Source organism: Lagopus muta, chromosome 10 (genome assembly GCF_023343835.1).
Source record: "Lagopus muta isolate bLagMut1 chromosome 10, bLagMut1 primary, whole genome shotgun sequence".
NCBI lineage: Eukaryota > Metazoa > Chordata > Aves > Galliformes > Phasianidae > Lagopus > Lagopus muta.
The window spans coordinates 9515316-9535428 of NC_064442.1; the positions used below are offsets into that span (position 1 = coordinate 9515316).

A 20113-nucleotide genomic window follows, 5' to 3' on the forward strand; every position below is an offset into this window, starting at 1 on the left:
ATTTTTTCTAAAGATGTAACATACCAGTTTTGACCTTCCAGCACGCATACAAAACAACAGAAATAGAATTGATTCCCCACTACATATATGTGGAAAAGATATTTAATTGTAAAATAGAAAAAGTAGACCAGAGTACAGTTTTAAGGGTAATCATCCTGTATACAGTATAGGTAAACTAGACTTTTTGCTTAACTTTATATAAACAATTCCATAAAAGCAGTGAAACATGGAACAACAAAGCAAAGCACAAAGAGTTTTATCTTACAAAAAAAAAAAAAAAAAAAAGGAACCTGCACAGTAGTTTAAAATTTAGTGTAACACAGCACTGAACAATCTTAAGGCAGCTCAGTCTAAGCACAGGACCAGAAGCCAGGAACTCCTGAGATCTCTTGCCAGGTCTACCACAGATTCTTGTGGTCTCAGACCGATTGTTTCATACTCCCTGTGTCGCGCTTATACCAGTTATAAAACTGAGATAATAACACTCACTTACCTGCCTCAGGCAGTACAGTAAGGGTTCTTAAAAAGATTTTGCGATGCTCTGAAGATGTAATGTGCTATATAAATCCTAAGCGTAACGTATCACTGCACAGACGCACACAAACACAGTATCACAGTGAAGAACAATGATGCCGGGTAAGAGCAGCATCACTAAAACATAAAAAAATTACTTGACCAATTGCATAATTAAAATGCAAAAGTCTGTTTAGAAAAAAAAAGTATCATTGAAATGATTTCAAGGCTATTGGGGAAAACAGATCAGTAAGAATACTCTAAAATAACTAGTTGTGTTCCAGTGGAGACATTGTTTGCTATTCATTTCTGAACTTTAAAACGTTTGTCTCTGAAAACTGCAAGATGCCCAAAGTGAAGCTGCAATGCCTCCACCGTCAAACTTTAAATCATCTCTTATGAAAATTAAGATTTTGGTTTTGTTTTTTTTAATTACAAATTACATTCTCCAAGAGACGTATCTTCCACAATAAAACCAGCTGCTAGCTTACTTCCAATGACCTATAGGCTAAACATTGCTCTCATAACTTGCCCTCCTCTTTGCTGAAAAATGCCTATGCAAGTTGTATGCGTAGAAATTATAAAAACATGCAGCATATGTACAAACCAAAAAGTTTAAAAAATATTAGCTTCATATACATGTAAATCTACTTGGATATATCTGAAATTAAATATAAAAATTTCACCGCCTAAAAAAACAAAAACAACAAACCCAAAAAATGGTTTTCAGAGAATCTGAGACAACTACTTAAAGCTGTACAAAGATTTCCACCTGGAAATGTCTTATTCAGAGAAGTTGTTACCATGTAGAAATAACTGTTAATTCCTTTTGTCATATAATTCATTTTCAAGTTGTCAGATGAATCAGCATCACCCTTAAAACTGTTCTGTTTTTTCAGAAGTTAGATTCATATTAAAATCAAAAATTTCACAAAAACATTGGCTTCGTGTTTCTGGATCCCTTCAAAAAGATTTATCAACTCATTTTGAAACTGTAAAAAAAACAACTATTTACAGTATTTCATTTTAAATACTTTTCACAATTTCTAAATTCAGAGTTTTTATGTTACAAGAAATTCATCAGAGCTCACGGCTTAAGTCCAGTTATCGACTTGTAGCATCTTCTCTATCATGTAATCCTGTGTCTGCACCTATACAGAGAACAGTTCAAGATTGTACTGCAGGTTTTTGAAAGTAACAGGCTTTGCAGTATGTTCTTTTTTTATTAAACAGCTTCTTTATTAGTCTGGAGGCGGTTCATTGCCTCTAACTTCTGCCGATAGGCCTCTGCTTCTTGCTCTTTCTTCAGAAGCTGCTGACGGTATTTTTGTGCTTCTCTGTTTGCCTCATCCAGCTGCTTCTGGAGAGTTTCTCTTTCCTATTAGAAAAAGAACCAGCAACATTTTGTCAAATATGTATCAAAGGCAGGTTAAAATGGCAAATACTTGTTCTTTACACGCAGCTCAAGGGTTAGGGCATCAGGTAGAAATTGTGGTTCTTACCAGGACAAATCTATACTAATGTTGCTGAGTAAAGTAGACAGGAATCACCATATCAGACAACTCCCCTCAATAAGGTCTGAAGTCTAAGTAAGGCAAACCCAAATCTCTTTCACTGCAAAGACACCAAGCCAGCCTTCATAGCAAAACAACGAAGTACAAAAGTGGATGGACAGCGATAGCAAGCAAACGTCATTAACGTTTTCCCAGTCACTCAGTTCTCTGTGACTTTTTTTTTTAGTTAACATCTAATAGGATTGGAATTCAATCCAATATGATTGCCTCTTTCTGTTAGGCATTCTGTTTTGCATAGGTTTTTCTCATCAGATAGTTAGAAAATCTGTTCCCTAACAGCAGTGTGCACTACAGGCGATAGCTGCTCACTGACTGGAATTTAAGATCTGGTTTCTAAACGATTTGGAGTGACTGACACCAGCTTGATAAAGACTGGCTGTAATACAGAACAGATGAAACTGTAAATGAAATCTGATTTTATACCCAGAGGTATAACAGCAACCCCAAGGACACTGCATCATTATCAATTAGGAGGTATTTAGCTAGATAAGCTTTTTCAACACAAGAGGAGTAACTTATTGGAGGATAGCTATAAAATACTTTCCAAACAAAACCAAAAAATATCGCTTCTTACAAGGCTGCCTTAGAAACTAAGGAGAATGTATTTCTATCTCCTCTGACACAGATATTTTGTGTTTGATCCTGTACTGAGCCTAATTGAAAAAAGCTATCAGCTTGGAAAAATAGTTTTGATCTTCAACCACATACTATTTCATTAAAGTGCACCATGTTTTATGATTAAGGCAGTATTTGATTTCCCTTTGTTCTTTCCACTACAGCTCTCAGTAGCCACAGAAGGGAGGCTGACAGAGAAACAACCTCTCTCAGAAAAACAAAGCTGTTAAAAACTGAGACCATGAACAAGTTGCTTCTTCACCCTATATAGCATCACTTTCCCACTGAATACCTGGAATAGTTTCAGTTTTACCCCCCACCCCCAGAACAGCATCTCTGTTCTTCACATCTTTGATGAACTCACGTATTTTCACGATCAGAGACTGAAAACAGAAAATACTCTGCCTGCCTTCTACTTGCTACTGTTCTCAGTACTTGTCATAGCCACATTTAGCAGTCACATGCTGTACTGAATGTGCTTAAATACAATAACACAGGTGATCTGATCACTGCTAGCAGCAGCATCTGTATAGCAAAAACAAGTGAAGGACAGATGTTATTAACAGGTTGATAAAGACTAGCTATAATACAGAACAGATGAAACTGTACATGAAATCTGATTTTCCACAAGGCTTTAAGAGCTAAAGGAAGCTAGATTGGCGGGTTTGTTTCACTGGGAGCATGCACTAATAAAACAACAGCTCATCTGATCTTGTTGCTTATTTGAAAACAAAGTTCAATTTCCACCTCTGAAAATCAGGATTCTGCTTTTTAAGCAGCATTAGGAAGGGCAGCTCCTGTAGTGGCCATGCTGACCTGTGCCAAATACTAAGGCAAAATAAATGGTAGAGCCCACATCTTCCAGAGGATCTGAAATACACCTGACATGTTCCAGCACCAGTCTGACTTGAACATACTGTTATTTCTATAATTTATTATGTAATTTAAGCAGAACCAATGACTTACATAAAGCAGCCACGTAGGTATCAAGTTGAGGGCAAAGGAGTACAGACAGCTCTCAGGAGAGCAGCCAGAACAGGTATCCCACTACACGTGGGAAGCAGGCCTTCCCTCTTGAGGGCACTGATATGCTGACCTGAGCATTATCTGCCCCACAGATGTCACACAATTAACTGTCCTACTGTCAAGAAGCAAAGCTGCAGACAAATGAGAACTAGCAGCAGTTCACCTGCTCTGTGGTCCACTACAAAACCAAGGCTCTGCCACCACTACGGAGTACACGCAAACTGCAAACACTTAAGGGTGCAGATCAAAACCCAGAATAAGTCTTCCGTGCGCCCTCCACGTAATAGAGAAACAGAGCCAGGTACCCACAAGGGGTACAGCCACACTACACATGACAGCACACGAAGGGCAGGATAGAAAAAACAAACAAACAAACAAAATATCAGTGGCAGAGGTAAAACCAGTATCTTCCAGGTGTACTGGCAACTCATGGCACGTTGGCTAGCCCAAGAACTAATAGGTGCAAACAGATTTAGTCTTAATATAAATAGAATAAGCTGAGGAACTGGGGCCAAACGTACTAACTGAGCAGTAAAAGAAATCAGTACTCCTGGATGAGTAACGTACCCTGCTGTGGATAGATCAATGAAAATTAGCTCCTTAATTTTGACATCTAAAATTGGGGACTATAATTGGGCTCTCAATTTCAGCAAATCCAGAAAATGTTCCTAGGTGCTCTTCAGAACATCCTAAGAAATGTTTTATTTCCCTAAAGTCCTTTACAACAATATAAAAATCAGTTCAGGTAAAAAGTCAGAAGTTTGAGTGCTCTTAAGGAATCTTCTGTTTTATGTGGGAATTTTCTTTACATACAACTTTCCTTAACAGCCTACATGTTGACGAGGGGACAGCAATAATTCAAGTACGTAAATAACAAATAATTAAAATAACCACACAAGCAGGAAAAAGAAAGAATATGAATTCATTAATACAACTCATTTACAATTATGACTTTTTTAGTCTAATTGTCTTGAATGCTTCCAAAGCATGTCACCTTTCCAACATGCAAAAACAAAGACAGTAAAATTCAAGAATTAAAATAAAATTCACTGTATGTTAATGAATTGTGTGTGAAAATGAAAAACAGCATCTGCATGACAAGGACAATTTGTTGCTGCCGTCACATAGTTTACAGACTGCTATACCACTTGAAAATGAGCTGCAATGGTTGAATTCAACAGACCCAAATGAGAAAGTCAGAAATCATCACTATCATTCACTATACTTTCGCAGGAACATTTGTCACCTCACATGAGTGGGAGGGAGTTCAACTTAAAAAGACTGTCAAACTACAATTAACTGTTCATAAATTATAAATGTAAAACATTGGAAGACAGCACTCTTTGCCTTGAATCATGTCTTTATAATGAAATAAGAGGAATGAATCACCAAGGCAAAGAAACTTATCTTCAGTAACAGAGGTTTTTCACACTAAGTAACTTTTTTTTAAATGGGTAAGAGTTCCACTCTCTCCAAATTCAAGTGTACACTTGTGTTAGCCTGTCAAGCAAAGTGATTTGATGTGCACACCTTTAACACCCCAGTTACCAAAGACAGGAAGCAGCACACTTGCTGAGCACACTGAGGCTCCTGAAGTCAACTGGCCTCTACAAAGAGGCAGAGGTCTGCATGTGCATTCAATTGTCCAATCAAGGATTAAATCAGTATTCAAAACTTGCACTTCGAAGTAACAGATAAAGTTCATCATTTTAACCAACTACTTCTAAGATTCCACAATGTTTTCAAGCATGTAATTGAAGCTGGAGTCCTCCCAGAGAATTATTTGTATTGTTTTAGTGACCATCTTTAACTAGGAGCAGGTCAATTTATTATTAATCAATCTGGATTGTTTTTTCCCTTACCTAATGATTATTATTTACTAACTGTGATTGCCTGCAGGAATAATTCAAGCGGATGTTTAAAAACGTGAACAAAATAAAAGTTTTTATTGTAATAATCATACATTTTTAAAAAATGCAGCAAGAAAATTTTAAGTGTTGTGATAATATGTAATGACCACAAAGCTGCAAAAGCCAAAGGTATTTGATATGACAACTTAGGGACAGAGAAATTCAGCGATGGAAAGTGGCAATTATTGTTATTAGACAAGGACAATGCACAGCCAAACTGAACAATAAACAGTACTCAATCAGGCACAAAGTGTTATTCAATAATATGAACAGAAGTCAGAATACAACTTTGGATAAATGGAAGTATCATGGAGTTGACAAAATGAGAACTCACAGCCTAGCCAAGGCTGACAGCAATTTCCTTGAAGTTTTGACCAAAACTAGTCAGCAGTTAGAAGTAACAGAAGAAGGAATGAGATGGTTGACTTACTTGGCTTAATATATACTTAGAAAAAAATAAAGCTACAGCTTTAAATTGAAAAGCTGCATCTATCGTATATGAAAAGCTCTTTTAATATCCATTGGTCTTCTGTGTTGTATTTTCAAACAACTTTATAACACAGAGACATATAACACTAACAGCTCCAGAATTAAGAAGAAAAAAAAAAGAGAGATAAAAACTGACCAACACAGAATCTTACTGTTTCATATTTCCATTAACAGTTATCGTGAATGGAAAGGAAACATTACTAAGACTGTCATCTCACAATCAGGGCAAACACATGGCCATAAAAGACAGATGAGGGAACACCATTCTCATTCACTGCTAGTGGAAACAGTTGAGTTATGTGATAACATTATCAGCGTCTAGTTTTAAAGACTAGCTAGTGATCTTAGAGGGGGGGAAAAAGCTGACAAAAACTTGAGCAATTAACATTTGTATGTGCACAACCAGATGAAGCAAACAGCATGCCTATGTACTTTTTACAACAACTTTGTAACAGATCAATTCCAGTAACAGAGGAAACTGAACAAGTTATTGTATCACACTCTTCATTCTGCTTTAACACAGAAACTTAACTCTAAAACACCAGAAAGCCAACCACATATCCAGTGCTGAACCCTCTGGTTAACATACATCATGTAATAGACTCCTTACTTCTATTTCTGCAGACTCCACACGATTTTCAACAATCTCAATGCACTGTCTCTTGACTGGTGGTTCTTCACTTATCACTGTTTCTTCAGCAATATCTGTTGCTGGAACTGTTAATACTAAAAAGATAATTATATATTTAAATGCACTTTTCTTCAAGCAATAGTTACACAAAATAAAATTCATACAGTTACATAATTTTATAACCAGCAATAAAATGCAGTCTTTCCCTCAAGAAAATGCAGCTCTACAGAAGTGGAGCAGAGGCCAGTGCAGGGAAAATTTATTAAAGCCATTTGTATAATGCTATCCAATAAGTAGCTGTATTTATTCATCAAGATGGTGGACCAAAACTTTTGTCTTTCAAAGTACAACTCTTCATCCTCCACACTGGGAATCTTCATGAATAAACCAGAGAGGGAAGCATTTTTATCTAAATAGAGGTGGCAGAGCGTCTTGAAAAGAAACCCCAAAAAGACACACGCCACAGAAAAGCAATTAGTGTGCCAGAAGCTTCCACAAAGTACACGTGGTCCAAAAGGAAGAGACTATCTATATAATTCTGGTTTCACTGGTTCTGAGACTACTCCTCCAGAACATCAAACTTACTCAAGATGAAGCCAGTAGTTATCACTTTTGCCTTAGATACATCATTTCTCACCCATGTAGTTTAGTAATTCTTTTTCTCCTAATGCTGAGCCTCAGCTGACCTGTAAGAGCCCAATGAACTGCCACAGCTCATGTGCCTGAGCCTTTTACAGAGCAAGAATTCAAAAACATGTCTGAACTGGTAGCAGTACAACATTTTCCTAGCTACTTGCATTTAACAACTTATTTCTGTGACTGAAATGGTTTCTCAAGCTCAAGAGGCACAAGCTTCCACTCACCTTGCTGCCCATCTGGCATGGTCACAATTATTGGTTGCCCTATTCCACTGGTTGGAATTGAATGCAGATTACCAAGCTGAATGCCATCTGTAACTATAGTAATAACTTGCTGACCTCCAGAACTGACAACTTGCTGAATAGCACCATCCACAGATTCTGCAGTCACCACTTCTTCTGTTGCCACAACTATCAACAGAAAAACAAGGAATTAAGACTATTTATAAATTAAGTTTGTTTCAAATGCATTTTAGCAAGAAAAAATTCTTCCACATCTTTTCAAATTTGATCTTCTCCAACTTAATGCAATACCACATATTCTACATATTATGTTGTTAATGAAATTCTTTCACCAGATGCATACAACACACACGTTTTGCAATATACATGCAATTCTGCCCTATTTTACCTTGCTCATTATAATCAGTTTTTATCTAGCATGTTCCTAATAGATACACCCCACTCAAAACAGACTATTTGGGTTCTGCACTGACATGGCAGCAAGAGGCTGAAAAGCACAACCATTCCTCAACAAGTACCTTTGCCAGATGTACCTCAGAACACAGCCCTGACTTCTGTGCCTATCACAATGGTCTTCAAGACAGTAACATACTGAACTCCTTCTACAGAGCCTTACGGCTTTGTTTGTACCATACACATTCTTCAACCACAAACATGACTTCAATTACAATACAAAGCACAAAACACAACTAAATGGAATGTTCTGCAGAGCTGATATTTTTACACCTTAGAAGTTGGGTAACACTAAAAAACCAAAATAAACATTGTACATATATAACTTAAAAGAAAAACTAAAATCCCAGCTCAACTGAATACTCATGATTCAATAACAAATATATAGTAGTGAGCTTTCATTGCTCTTTTACATTACATGTATAAATCAAATTGCGTTAAGAGAATGACTGCATCCAGAACTACAGCATGCACACTGTAACAGGGCCCCACACCAGCACTCCTATTTTTTAAAACAAGATACTCAAAGAGCAAGATGACTGGTAGTGCAATCAAAGAATTTCAAGTACATAACTCTGTAATTCATTTTCAATTTGTGAGGGTAAAAGCAAAGCCTTTGATTTAAATAAGAGACATTAGAAGGCTTCCTATCTGCAGAGATCCAATTAAAACCCTATAGGTCATGTTGTGATGCTCCAGATGAGAGAAGGTAGATAAAACTCTGAAGCTTTCATCTTTTAAATTATGACATAACACACTCAAAAGTCACTGTGTAGTCCAAATGACTTCAGTCATTGCCTTCTGAAGATCATTATGTTCAGAGATTACTGCCCTATAGCCCTGCTTACATATTCACAGAGTGTTTATTCAGTAAATCAAAACAGTAAGTCCTGTATAAATAAGTGGTATTGTCTTGAACTTGATTTGGCTTCCAAGTAAGGATGCAGCAGTAAGAGAGACTACTGTGAAAAATTAAAAAAAAATTAAAAAAAAAAAAATCAAAGTTGCAAGTGCCAATACTAGCTGCTGGGGCAAACAGCCCCGATCTTTCAGCTTCAGAATCAACACCACGCTTTCACTTAGAGAAGGAAACACTATTAGGGCTTCTGTAGGAGACTTTGGAATAAAAACCTTCAAGATTTTGTCTAAAAATTAGTTACTGATGCTAATGAGAAACAGTCTCATAAATACAGTCCTAATTCTTTCCTTGTTTTCTTTCCATATCAACATGCCTAGAATCACTAATTGATGCACCTTCACATGATGAAAAATACTGGCATGATCTCCAGTACTTGCAGCCAGAAACATATGCCTCATCCCAAAACCAAAAACACAGATTAAACCAGACATTTCTCTGAGTTTCCTTTCCATCTCAGAGGTCTGTATATAAAATGAACCATATATTAACACATAACATCCATCCCCTCATATACACTTCACGAGTAGAAGTTAAAACAAGCATTCTACTCAGCTCCAGTCAGAAGCATTTTTTTCTTTGATTTTACTTTGATTTAAAAAACACTGGTTTTACGCCACAAGGAACTAGAGGAAGAGATCACAGTAAAGTTAACCTGAAAAGGTGAAAAATTAGGAAGAAACAGCACAAAAGGCAGAGCCTAAGTGCTTCATCCAGATATACAGAATCTCACATGAAGGAGGCTAAGTAAAAGGCTAGATGAAAGCCCAGCAAGAATACTCAGCTGATTTTTTTTTCATGTTAAGGTCACTAAATATTCTTATGCCTATCAGAGGAAATGTTAAGAGAAGTGCTGATTAAGTACACAGAAAGAACATCAGGAGCAATCTCCTGTAACTTAACAGAAAAGAGCATTCACAGAAAATTCTCACACCAAATGCGACTGGACTGTTGCATTCACAAAGACGTAAAGGAAGTCTCTTGAATTACTCTTGCTTTTAGCAAGAATGAATGCTAGTAACATTAGGCCCACAAACACCCAATGTGGTCAGAAATCTCACTAAGTAATTGTTCACATGTGTCTACCAACCTTTCAAGGGAAAGAAAAGGAAAGCTTTTGTTCGCATTGAAAAAAAACAAATGAGATTGTATTCTCATTTCTGCATGAACTGTGTATGACACCATTTATTTTCTTCAGTTTAGTTTATTAAATGAAGTTTAATTACATGGCTTTCTAACCTGGTGTTTCTGAAGAATTAGACAGTGGGGCTGATGCTTCTGCTAAAGCTGCTAATGTGGCTAATACTGACGTTGATGAATTTCCAAACTGCACAGCAGACACTCCTGTCTCATCTAATAGGAAGAAAACAAAAGTTAGCTGATAATTTGTTTTAACAATCAATGAAGTCCCTTTTATATTTTTATTGTACTGGAGTTACTAACATACACTGTTCTTAGTAACATTCTGCTAAGCCAAAATGCTATTCTGTAAGCAAGTTTCTCAAGCAAATACAATTTCTGCTAATTTACTGCACGAAGACTAGTTTTCAGTATTAAGATGTTTAGAAACAGGTAAGTACTGAAGAAGAATACATAAGTACTCTAGTTGTACCATTATTGTTCCTCAAGTCTTTTCACTAAACGTAAAATCCTTTCCCTAAATGTAGCTATCCTACAGACAACTAAATCCCCGCTCGGTTTGCAATAGATACCAGACCTGTTAAGTTCACCACCCCTCCAGGTCCAATGATGAATTGTGGTGTTGCTGCATGTATTGTCACAGTATCTGGACTCTCCGGATTCGTATTGATTTGGTTCTGCATTGCAATCTAGGAGACAAGGGTAATCATCACCATTCCAGCTGCGGACATAAGTTATTTACCTTGCAAAAACTAGAATCACTGTGCATGCCACTCATGCAGGAAGGATCTCACCAGATATACTCGTGCAATATGCACACAGTGTCACCCCTTGTGCTCTGTTAAGTGTATGAGTTTCTTCTGTCTTAAAGCTAAAGAAGTCTGTTGATATGAGAGAGAATAACAGCACACTGCCATCTCTCCTTTTCATTTATCATAAACACAGAGGACCTAAATAATAAGGTACAGTGAAACCTTCCTGCTATGGCAATGTGTTAAATTTTTCGTCTGTGAAGACACCACGCTAAGAAACTGAAGAAAACTTGACTCCACAGGTGGTAGAAATACTCTTCAGCCAACTGATGTTTATTAACTGTAATCTCATTTCCAACTAAAAACTAGACTGAAGTCCAGCATTATTACTTAATATAATTGATACATGCTTTCTATAAAAGCTTAGCTGATCACATATCTAAATAAGTCCTTTGCTCTCAGTTCCTTCAGCATCATGAATCAAAAGTTACCTGTAATATTTCTGCAAGGTCTTCATTCCCATTGTCTATTGCAATGTCCAATGCAGTTTTGCAAAATTTACTCTGAGCATGAACATCTGCTCCATACTTTATTAGGAGTTCCACAACTTCTTGGTGGTTATGTTCAGTAGCCCAGTGAAGTGCAGTCATCTTGAGCATGTCCTTAGCATTGACATCAGCACCATGCTACAAACAAGAACATTGCATGAACTGTGTCATTAGAAGCATATGAACTAAATAACACCACTTATGGAATGAAGCCCAAACCCATCTCTCAGTAGTAATGTCCTGTTACCTTATTCTAACAGGCTTCTTAAAAGGACTTCGATCTAAGTACCACAAATTATTTATCTCAAAGGATCCCTAGAACATAACATCTCTTGGTTCTAAAAGCTTTTACTTACTCAAAGCCAAATTAGGAAGGACTCTTCTTTTGGAACAGCAATAAATAACATACCTGAAACCACAGCTGAGTAGAAAAACAAAGCACCCAATACATACAGTATAAATACTCACATCATTTATATATTAGTTTCAGAACTAAAAGAAAATTGTACATATTTTATTATAATCCACTGTAAAATCCCTATCTCAGTCCTTGCTTCAGCAGTCTTTACCTTAAGTAAGACTTCTACTATGCTGGCATGGCCTTCTGAAGCTGCCATATGTAACGGCGTTCTGTCCACTTTTGTTCTGGCATCCCGACTTACACCGGCACGCAGCAGCACCTCCGTCGTTGAGTAGTGTCCATACTGTGCTGCCAGATGAAGTGGAGATGTTCCCAACTGCAATTTCATGGGGGAAAAAAAAGTAGACCTTGAACAGATGGCAGTACAAAGAACTTCTTCTTCTGGAGCTACCAAACTCAAGTGTTAGGCCACCATTTCAAATTATTTTCCTCATAAAGAGGGAAAAAAAGTTTAAGATAGCTTTAAATAATCAGAATACACTAAAAACAGATCACTAGCAGCAACTTTTTGATTTTATTTTTTTCCCGTTTTTTTTTTTCAGCTGTGATGCTTCCAGAGACCTAACCTCGTTTTTTACTGCTGGTCAACACATCACACCACACCAAGCCGACAGTGGGAGGGATTTCTTGAAGTCATTTAATTCCAACCTCCTGTTTAAAATAGGCTCAACTTTACAGGTTGGTGACTAAATAAAGGCTTCTAAGGGGTTCAAAATACTCTAAAATTTTAAGTTTAGAGAGACTTAGTCTCTCTACATAATTACTCGAAGCATACAAATCTCCAAAACACAACTCACAGCACGCGTACAAGGTACCTGGGACTGCTCTCTTAATTCAGAACTCTTATTGCTCTAAATGTGTAAACACAGTAACTAGGAGGATGACTTCTGCCTTCTCCCATTAACCATTCTGAAGTTCACCTTAATAGACATCACAAGGAACCCATTCACAGACTGTTACAAAAATTAGGAGGAGGTTAAATCACAGAAAGAAAAGAAATTTAGCCTTGAATTAGACATCAGATGATGCCACTGCAAAAAATCCAAAAGGAACTCCCAAGGCTGGCAGTATTAAAGTTTAAATGTAATCACTCAGTTGTCGGGGTTGTTTAGGGAGTGAGAAAAGTAATAGAATTGATCAAACACTGCAAAAGCTTCCATTACCCAATCTGTGGTAAAAGGTGCTCCATTGGCCATCAGAATGCGAACCTCATCATCTTGTCCCGCTCGTGCAGCTTCTAGAAGTTTCTTTCCCAAATCTACTAGTGACATCTAGTTAAGGACATAAAGGAATAGAAAGAAAAAAAAATACATAACGTTAGGGCTATTTTAAGCATACAGGTATTGCTGTGGCTTTTAATGACTATTTCTTTAATTACTCTGCAAGCCTAGGAGTCTAAAACTGAAAAACTGGAATTTTAGGCATTGACAACAAGCTTTCGTGATTGCAAGAAGCAGGCTGATCTCAGAGTTACTCCTGTCAAACCTAAGCGGTGCTGGGGGTGAAGATTTCAGGATTGCAATGCTGTAACTGTAGCAGCTTCCTAGTTAACTGAAATAGACACACATTTCTTATAATAAGAAGTGGTTCAGAATCTCTCACCTGATACTGCAGCCTTCTGCTGCTTTGTCCAGCTTTCAAATGGTACTGTCAGAGCTGCCATGCCACATATCCAAAGACATTACAATCCCTTATCCAGAAATACCTGTATGTACATTAGAAGTACTACTAGGCAAAGGCATTTCAATAAATACAAAACACAGCACCTTTCTGACATCTTACCCATCACTATCACTTCATTTTGTTCACCCTGAAATAACATCTGAGTTCCTACCTCGAGCGTGAAGCTATAGTGCAGAAACATGTCTATCTGCACCAGACAGAAATGTCTGCCTGAAAACAAACGTTACTGGCTTCATCAGCTGTCTACAGTTACTGAAAAAATATTCAAGCACAGTTCCTGAACCTCAAAAGCACTGAGACATGAGCTGGAAAACCTTTGCATCATCTTTAGGCCATCTTTTTGAAAAAAAATACAGTACTAAGTTTTTGGCCTGATATCTCTGTTTTCCACTGCCAGGATGACAAAAACACCACCACATTCAGCAATTACTTTCCAGTCCCAAACAAGAGTTAACTCGTGTGACTAACAACAGCAAGGCCGTGCTGCCCATTTCCTACACAAACTGACAGTACACAGTTCAGAAAGAAATCCCAATAGGGTCATTTCTTAATCTCTTTCCTTAAACCTATGCTTCTGTCACAAAGCCAACGTGTTAAGAAAGTTCTCTGCACCTGGGTCAACTGGCAAAATGTGCGTGGTATGTAGCTGAAAGCTGATTTTAAAAGAAACTAGAAAGCAGGAAGGGGAAAAACATGCAAATGCAGAACCTCAACGTGTCAGCAGAGCCACAAAGAGGAGCAGAAGTTGCTGCTGGCATCAGAGTCCCCTCCACCAAGATAACACGCCATTTGTGCTTGCACACAGAATCCTGTCCAGTCAGACAAGGGACGAGCAGCAGGAAGTCAGCAAGGACAGCACAAACACTGACAGTGGGCAGGAAGGCAATGAGCATGGTCAGACACAGAGTAAGAAATAGCAGCTTACTCTCCTCCAAGGAAAGAAAAAGCAAAAGAGAAACAGGAATAAGAGAAAAATCTACTGTTCCTGTTGGACACGGATGCTGTGGGGTAACACTATGAAACAGCAGCACAGAAGGCATTTGTCAAGTACAGCAGTGAAATAAATGAGCACAGTCCTCCCTTTATCCAGCACTCTTCTTAGGGATGGGGGCTGCATTTCAGAGGGGAAAAGAACATGCCCATGCACACGCTTTCAGGTGATTTAATACCATGCCAAGCCTAGCTAGAGCTTAACCCAAAACACTGAAGTTAGGAACTGATTCAGAAACACAATTCCTCTTCCTTGTACTTAATTTCGCTTTTAAACATTGGTCTAAAAGAAACAGTGAAGTTCAGGAATTACATGTGGAGACTGACCCCTCCCTTGGGCCCCCACGAGCCCCACAGGCAGAGCACCCACGCAGCACAGGGCTCAGCATGGAGGACGAGCCCCCGCCAGCACTTGGCCTCAGCCATTAACCAACACGCTCTTTGGTCACTATGAAGTGTTCGTATCTCAAACAAGCACAAAACGTCACACAAGCTCCTGTATTTTTCAAGACATAGAGCTTTAACTTCAGTTACAAGGTCACAAGCACATTCAGCAGTGAAGCTTCACTTCTCAGAGTCCCTGGAAGCACGCGTGGGCCACCTGGTGGAAGAGCTACGGAGCCAACAGCTCTGCTGAACTCGGTACAAATCACCTTTATGCCAACACTGCACTACAACAGGGAACACTGCTGCCTTTCCAACACAACACTTGCACAGATTCAGACACTTCCTACCAACAAATAGGAGCGTTCAGCCAAAGCTGACTTCTACTCGGCAGACCCCCAGAGACGAGCACTGCGAGGGCAGCAAACCCTCAGGTTAACACACCCCTTCCTTTCCCCAGTGCTTTCTCACCAATAGCACTGGTGCTTACCAAGAAAGATTTGCAGAATCAGAATTTCTTTTTGCCAGAAAAATCCTTCCGCTGCCTGACTGCCCCCGAGATCATTCTGTGATACTGCAGTGGCACAGTGACACTATCAAAAGCAAACTTCTCTATATAGTTCATTAAAACCCACTAAAAATTAGAGCTTCCACATCTCTATACTAAACGGGTTCTGCAGTGCCATTAGCCAGGTGCCACGACATTTCTGACCTCATCTTATATTCAAGTGGTATGCTGTCTGAAAGGGAATGCCCTCTCAGAGGGGTACGCAGCACCGCCTGCAGGTACAGCAGCAATCTGCAGGTGGAGGGATTGAGTTTGACTTTAAAACACCGCAGCATCTTTGGGCCTGGTACTCTCAGGAGACAACATCTGGCTCTTACCCCCCTTCCACCACTGCACCCACGTTTGTCAAAGCAGCAGGCACAAACCAGAACTGCTGCAGAACAGCTGTGGACAGGGGGACTACGCAGATGCCAACACAATGCTATCAAGGCATGTTCCTACATGAGACGCAGGTGTGCCAGAACAGCAAAAACTGCAGCAGTGTGAACTGAACGTGTGATAACGATCTGTAACCGTTTCCAAGAACCCCAGAACAAACAAACTCCTAGAAGACACAAGGAAAGAAGTTCCCCTGCCTTAATGACACACAGCAGGATTGCATGGGAAGTCAGCTCAAGACTCACAGCTCTGCGTCCCAAAAAAGACCACTCTTTCAGCATGGCTTTTTTGAAATGGTAGGGAAAAAAAAATACCCATGCCACTTCCCCAGGCCCAGCCTTCAGAAATGCTGTTAGCCCACTGATTTCAACACAGCACAGTATCCAGTAAGTTTAGAACAGCAATTCTAGTTAATTTTCTACACTTACCCCTGCCACAGCAACACACTTCTTACAAGTACAGAGTTTAAACAGATAGTGCTGTTTAAATCCTTAATCAAGAACTCCATTTTGATCGCTATCAGAGTTAACAGGACTGAGGTGGTTGTTTTGGGGTTTTTTTTTCTTTTCAGATGAGCAGAACACTTCAACTCTGAACAACTCTTCAAACACAACTTCTTGTTTCAATTATAGTTTTGTAACTCCTGCGGGAACTGAAAGGCCTGCGCTAAACCTACAGTCATCTCCATACGGTGGTGTTTCTTCAGAGGGTCAGCAGGATTCTATCTTACATAATATCATTTAATAGTGGTTCTGGTGACCCATGTGGGATGAATTCAAGAGGTTTTGTAGTGGTTCCTAACAGAATCATATACCCCTTCAAATGCATTTTGGCAAAGACTCTACATGTCACAGCTCAAATCTCAATATAAACACCACAGGCTTAAAGTACCCACACTTACAGATAATGAAAGTTATACTGATAAGCTAACAGCAAACTGTTTTAATTCTGGCACTTTCAGCTTTTCTCTGGATTGTACTGTGCTCAGAACCAAATTCTCACTCATTTACTTAAACAGAATTATCACTTTTATGTAGGACTATGTAAACACCAGAGGAAAAAAAAAATAATCAGAGAGCAGATCAGAAAAGCTAACACTCGGCTGCATAGCTTATGGGCAAGGCAATCACACCTGCCTTTACAAAAGTCTGTATTCCTTTAGGTTCATGAATTAACTGAAAGTAGCACCAATCATCAACATAACTCCACTAAATAGCATAAATAGTAAAGAAGCCTTGCCATTAAAAAAGGAGAGTGGATTTGCCCGCAAATGCAACATCTCAGAAGTAATATTATGCAACAAGGGCGAACCACTGGCACACGGATTGGGCTGGCACTGCAGAGCTATCACACAGGTTTGGCACTGAGTAACAGGAATTGGGATGCAGCAGGGCTGACACGAGGAACCCCAGGGTCTGTCGTGCAGCCCTGGAACAATAACACAAACACAACCTGAGAACCCCTCTCAGATTAAATGAAACTGGAAACATATCCTGGAAATGAGTCACCAGTCTCTTTAATTAAAGTAGCATTTTATTATGAGGTATTTCAACAATTTCTTGTATGCAGGCTGAGAAAAACCCCAGAAAACACTGCTTTCAGGAACGAACTTTGGTCAGGAGGAAGAATGCCGTGGCGCAGTTAGATTCTGCCATGTGTGCTCCAAGCACACTGCACATTTGTGTGTCCTCACACATATGTGCCTCGTCCAAAGCGCTTCGGTCTCACCAGTGTTTTCAAAACACGCAGACAGCTCAAAGCCACCTTGCTCAAAGACGTGCTAGGGATCCCGCAGGGCGCTGCAACCGATACGAGTTACTAACTCTAAAAGCGAAAGAACTCCTCCGGGGGATTTCAGCAACACCCCGTCGGCCTCGGCAACACAAACTGCCCGACTGCAAGGAGGGAAAAGCGGCACCACGTCCTGAGCCGACACGCCGCCTCCGCGTCGGCGCTCCCACCGTAGATGCAACTAGGAGCACAAAGCGAGGGGGACAGACCGCGGGCAGCGCCGAGCGGAGCCGCTCCCCCCCCCCCCACCGGGGCCGCTTCCCCTCAGGGCGCGTTGGCGCCGAGCCGGGCCCGGCGGGGCCCCGCGCCGACAGAACCGCGCCCCGGCTCCGCGCGAGGCCCCACAAGGCGCAGTGGACCGGGCCGGGCCCCGTTCGGCTCTCCCGCGAGATCGGTCCCGCCGCCGGCACCCCGCTCTGCCTCCCGCCCTCCTGCCGCACGGCGGCCCCCGACCCCAGCGCTGCCCCGGCCCCGCGGGCCGCGCCCGCCGCCCGCCACCCGCCCAGGCCTCCGCCGCGGCCCAGGCCCCGCCGCCGCGGCCCGCGCCCCTCGCACGGCGGGGTCCCCGGAAGGCCGGCCAGCGCGCCCGCTCTCCCCAACAGGAAATCCTGGCTGGGCTGGGCGCTGCGGAGGGAGCCGCGGCGCCGGGTTCCGGGGGAAGTGGAATTATTTTTTACCAGCGAAGAGATCAACTTCCACATCCGGTAACAGGGCCCTATACAAAGGCGCAGACTGACCTGGAAAAGCTCGGCCGGCCCGGGGGGGGTGGGGGAGAGACGGGGCGCGGGGATGGGGCCTTACCGTGCCTCCGGCCCGGCTGCCGCGACGAGAAGCAGGGGCGCGGGAAGCCGCCGCTCATCGGCGCCCAAAAGCCCCACACAAAAGTCCCCGCTGCGCCCGGCGGAGGGACACGGCGGCGGAGGGAGGGGAGGGGCGCGGTCTGGACGCCCCGCCGCCAGCGCGAGCCCCGCGCTCCGGCCTGAGGGGGAGCGGGCGGCCCGAGGCGGCGCTGGGAGCGGCGCGCGGCACTTACCATGGGGCGCGAGATTTATCTTATTACACAAAAATCCGCGGCCGGAGGGGCTCGGCGGAGGGATACGGCCTCGCCGCCGCGTGCCGCGCATGCGCGGAGGCGCGGGGAAAAGGCGGGGGAAGCGCGGGCTGGAGGGGCCGCCATGTTCCGGCCGCTTCCCGCCCGCCGGGGGCTGGGCCCGCCCGTGGCCGCGCGAAGAGGCCCGCCGCGCTGGGGAGGGGCGGGGCTACGAGAGTGCTTGGCATTCCTCCCCTGCGCCTTTAGGGCTGCCGTGCCCGGAGCGTGGCTGGGGGACTGAAGGGGCGTTTTGCCTGCGTGACGGCTCCGCTGAGCCCGCAGCCGGGCGGCCCTGGCCTCGAGCCCCAGCGTTGCGCTGCAGGCTGTACGTAGTGCCCTGAGACACTTGTGAGCTCGGCTCAACCCAGGTGTGGAATGCGCGAGCAGCAGAAGGCAAGCGCTACAGTGAAGCATGAGTCTTGTAGTCTACGTCCTTCAGAAAGTGGTATCAGTCAGTGCATTCCCCCCTTGTTATTTTTAGAGATAATTACACTTTCTGGATTCCCTTCATTTCCACCAGCCTTTACAAAAGCATTATTTCTGCCCCAACTCACTGAACACAGCTGGTAGATAAGGAGACACTGGAGAACAAGGCTGGGTGTTGCTGGGCTGCTGTGTTTCTCATTCACACAGGTGCTGTGAGCCAGCCTTCGCCATTCTTTTCCATCACGGACATGTATTTCATATCTCAGCAGGTACCTCTCACCACACTGCAGGCCATCGTCACACAGCAGCTTACACAGAGAGCATTTCCGTGTTCTCACAGGCATGCATTGGTGGCACTTGTTGCAGTACTGTGGATGAGCACAGCATTCTGAGCTGCTGAAACTCTTGAGGGGAAGAATTCACTCTTCATGTAGTCATGGTTCCATTACCACCAGATGAGTTTAATTATCATGATCACAACTTAGTGAAGTAGTGAAGGAAGAAGTTACATTTCTGTTATAATTCACCAAAATTACATTTAAGGCAGAGATGTCTGATGCTGACAGATCAGAGCACAGCTCACATCTGAGAAGTGCATGGTTTGTTCTGCTTTATGTCGCCCAGGTGTATGGGAGAGTAAGCATTTATCTAAGTAGTTTGATATGTTCTATTAAAAAGCATACTGATTCCTACAGCCGAAATTCTATTATTTATTCACTGTTGCTACACAGTAACATGCTGGTAGGAAAATGCCTTTTAACCTCAGGCAACTCCACAGCTCGTTATAACGCAATGGAGGTGTCAGCATGCTTTAACAAGTGTCTGAATGGGGTGCGCTAATTGTAAGGCAGGTCCTCCCCCTGCTCTGTATGGCCGGATACATACATGTCATAGAGGGCTGCTCCAAAAGTAATGCCTCCTATTTTACGATGTT

At 41.7% G+C, this 20113-nt stretch overlaps 1 protein-coding gene across 3 annotated transcripts; it reads right to left on the bottom strand.

Annotated features, from left to right (window-relative positions):
- Positions 1–88: 88 nt before the first annotated feature.
- Positions 89–18835, bottom strand: GABPB1 (GA binding protein transcription factor subunit beta 1). Of its 3 annotated transcripts, none has more exons than XM_048956785.1 (9): positions 18697–18835; positions 13033–13140; positions 12018–12185; positions 11392–11586; positions 10726–10837; positions 10248–10361; positions 7622–7807; positions 6738–6853; positions 89–1891 (listed from the first exon to the last, which is right to left on the bottom strand). In XM_048956785.1, the coding sequence occupies exons 1-9, from the start codon at positions 18697–18699 to the stop codon at positions 1739–1741; spliced, it is 1155 nt and encodes a 384-aa protein (XP_048812742.1). In that variant the 5' UTR covers positions 18700–18835; the 3' UTR covers positions 89–1738. The 3 variants fall into 3 exon arrangements, with proteins under 3 accessions (XP_048812742.1, XP_048812743.1, XP_048812744.1); XM_048956786.1 differs by lacking the exon at positions 18697–18835 and adding an exon at positions 18465–18648; XM_048956787.1 differs by lacking the exon at positions 18697–18835 and adding an exon at positions 13472–18080.
- Positions 18836–20113: the final 1278 nt, after the last annotated feature.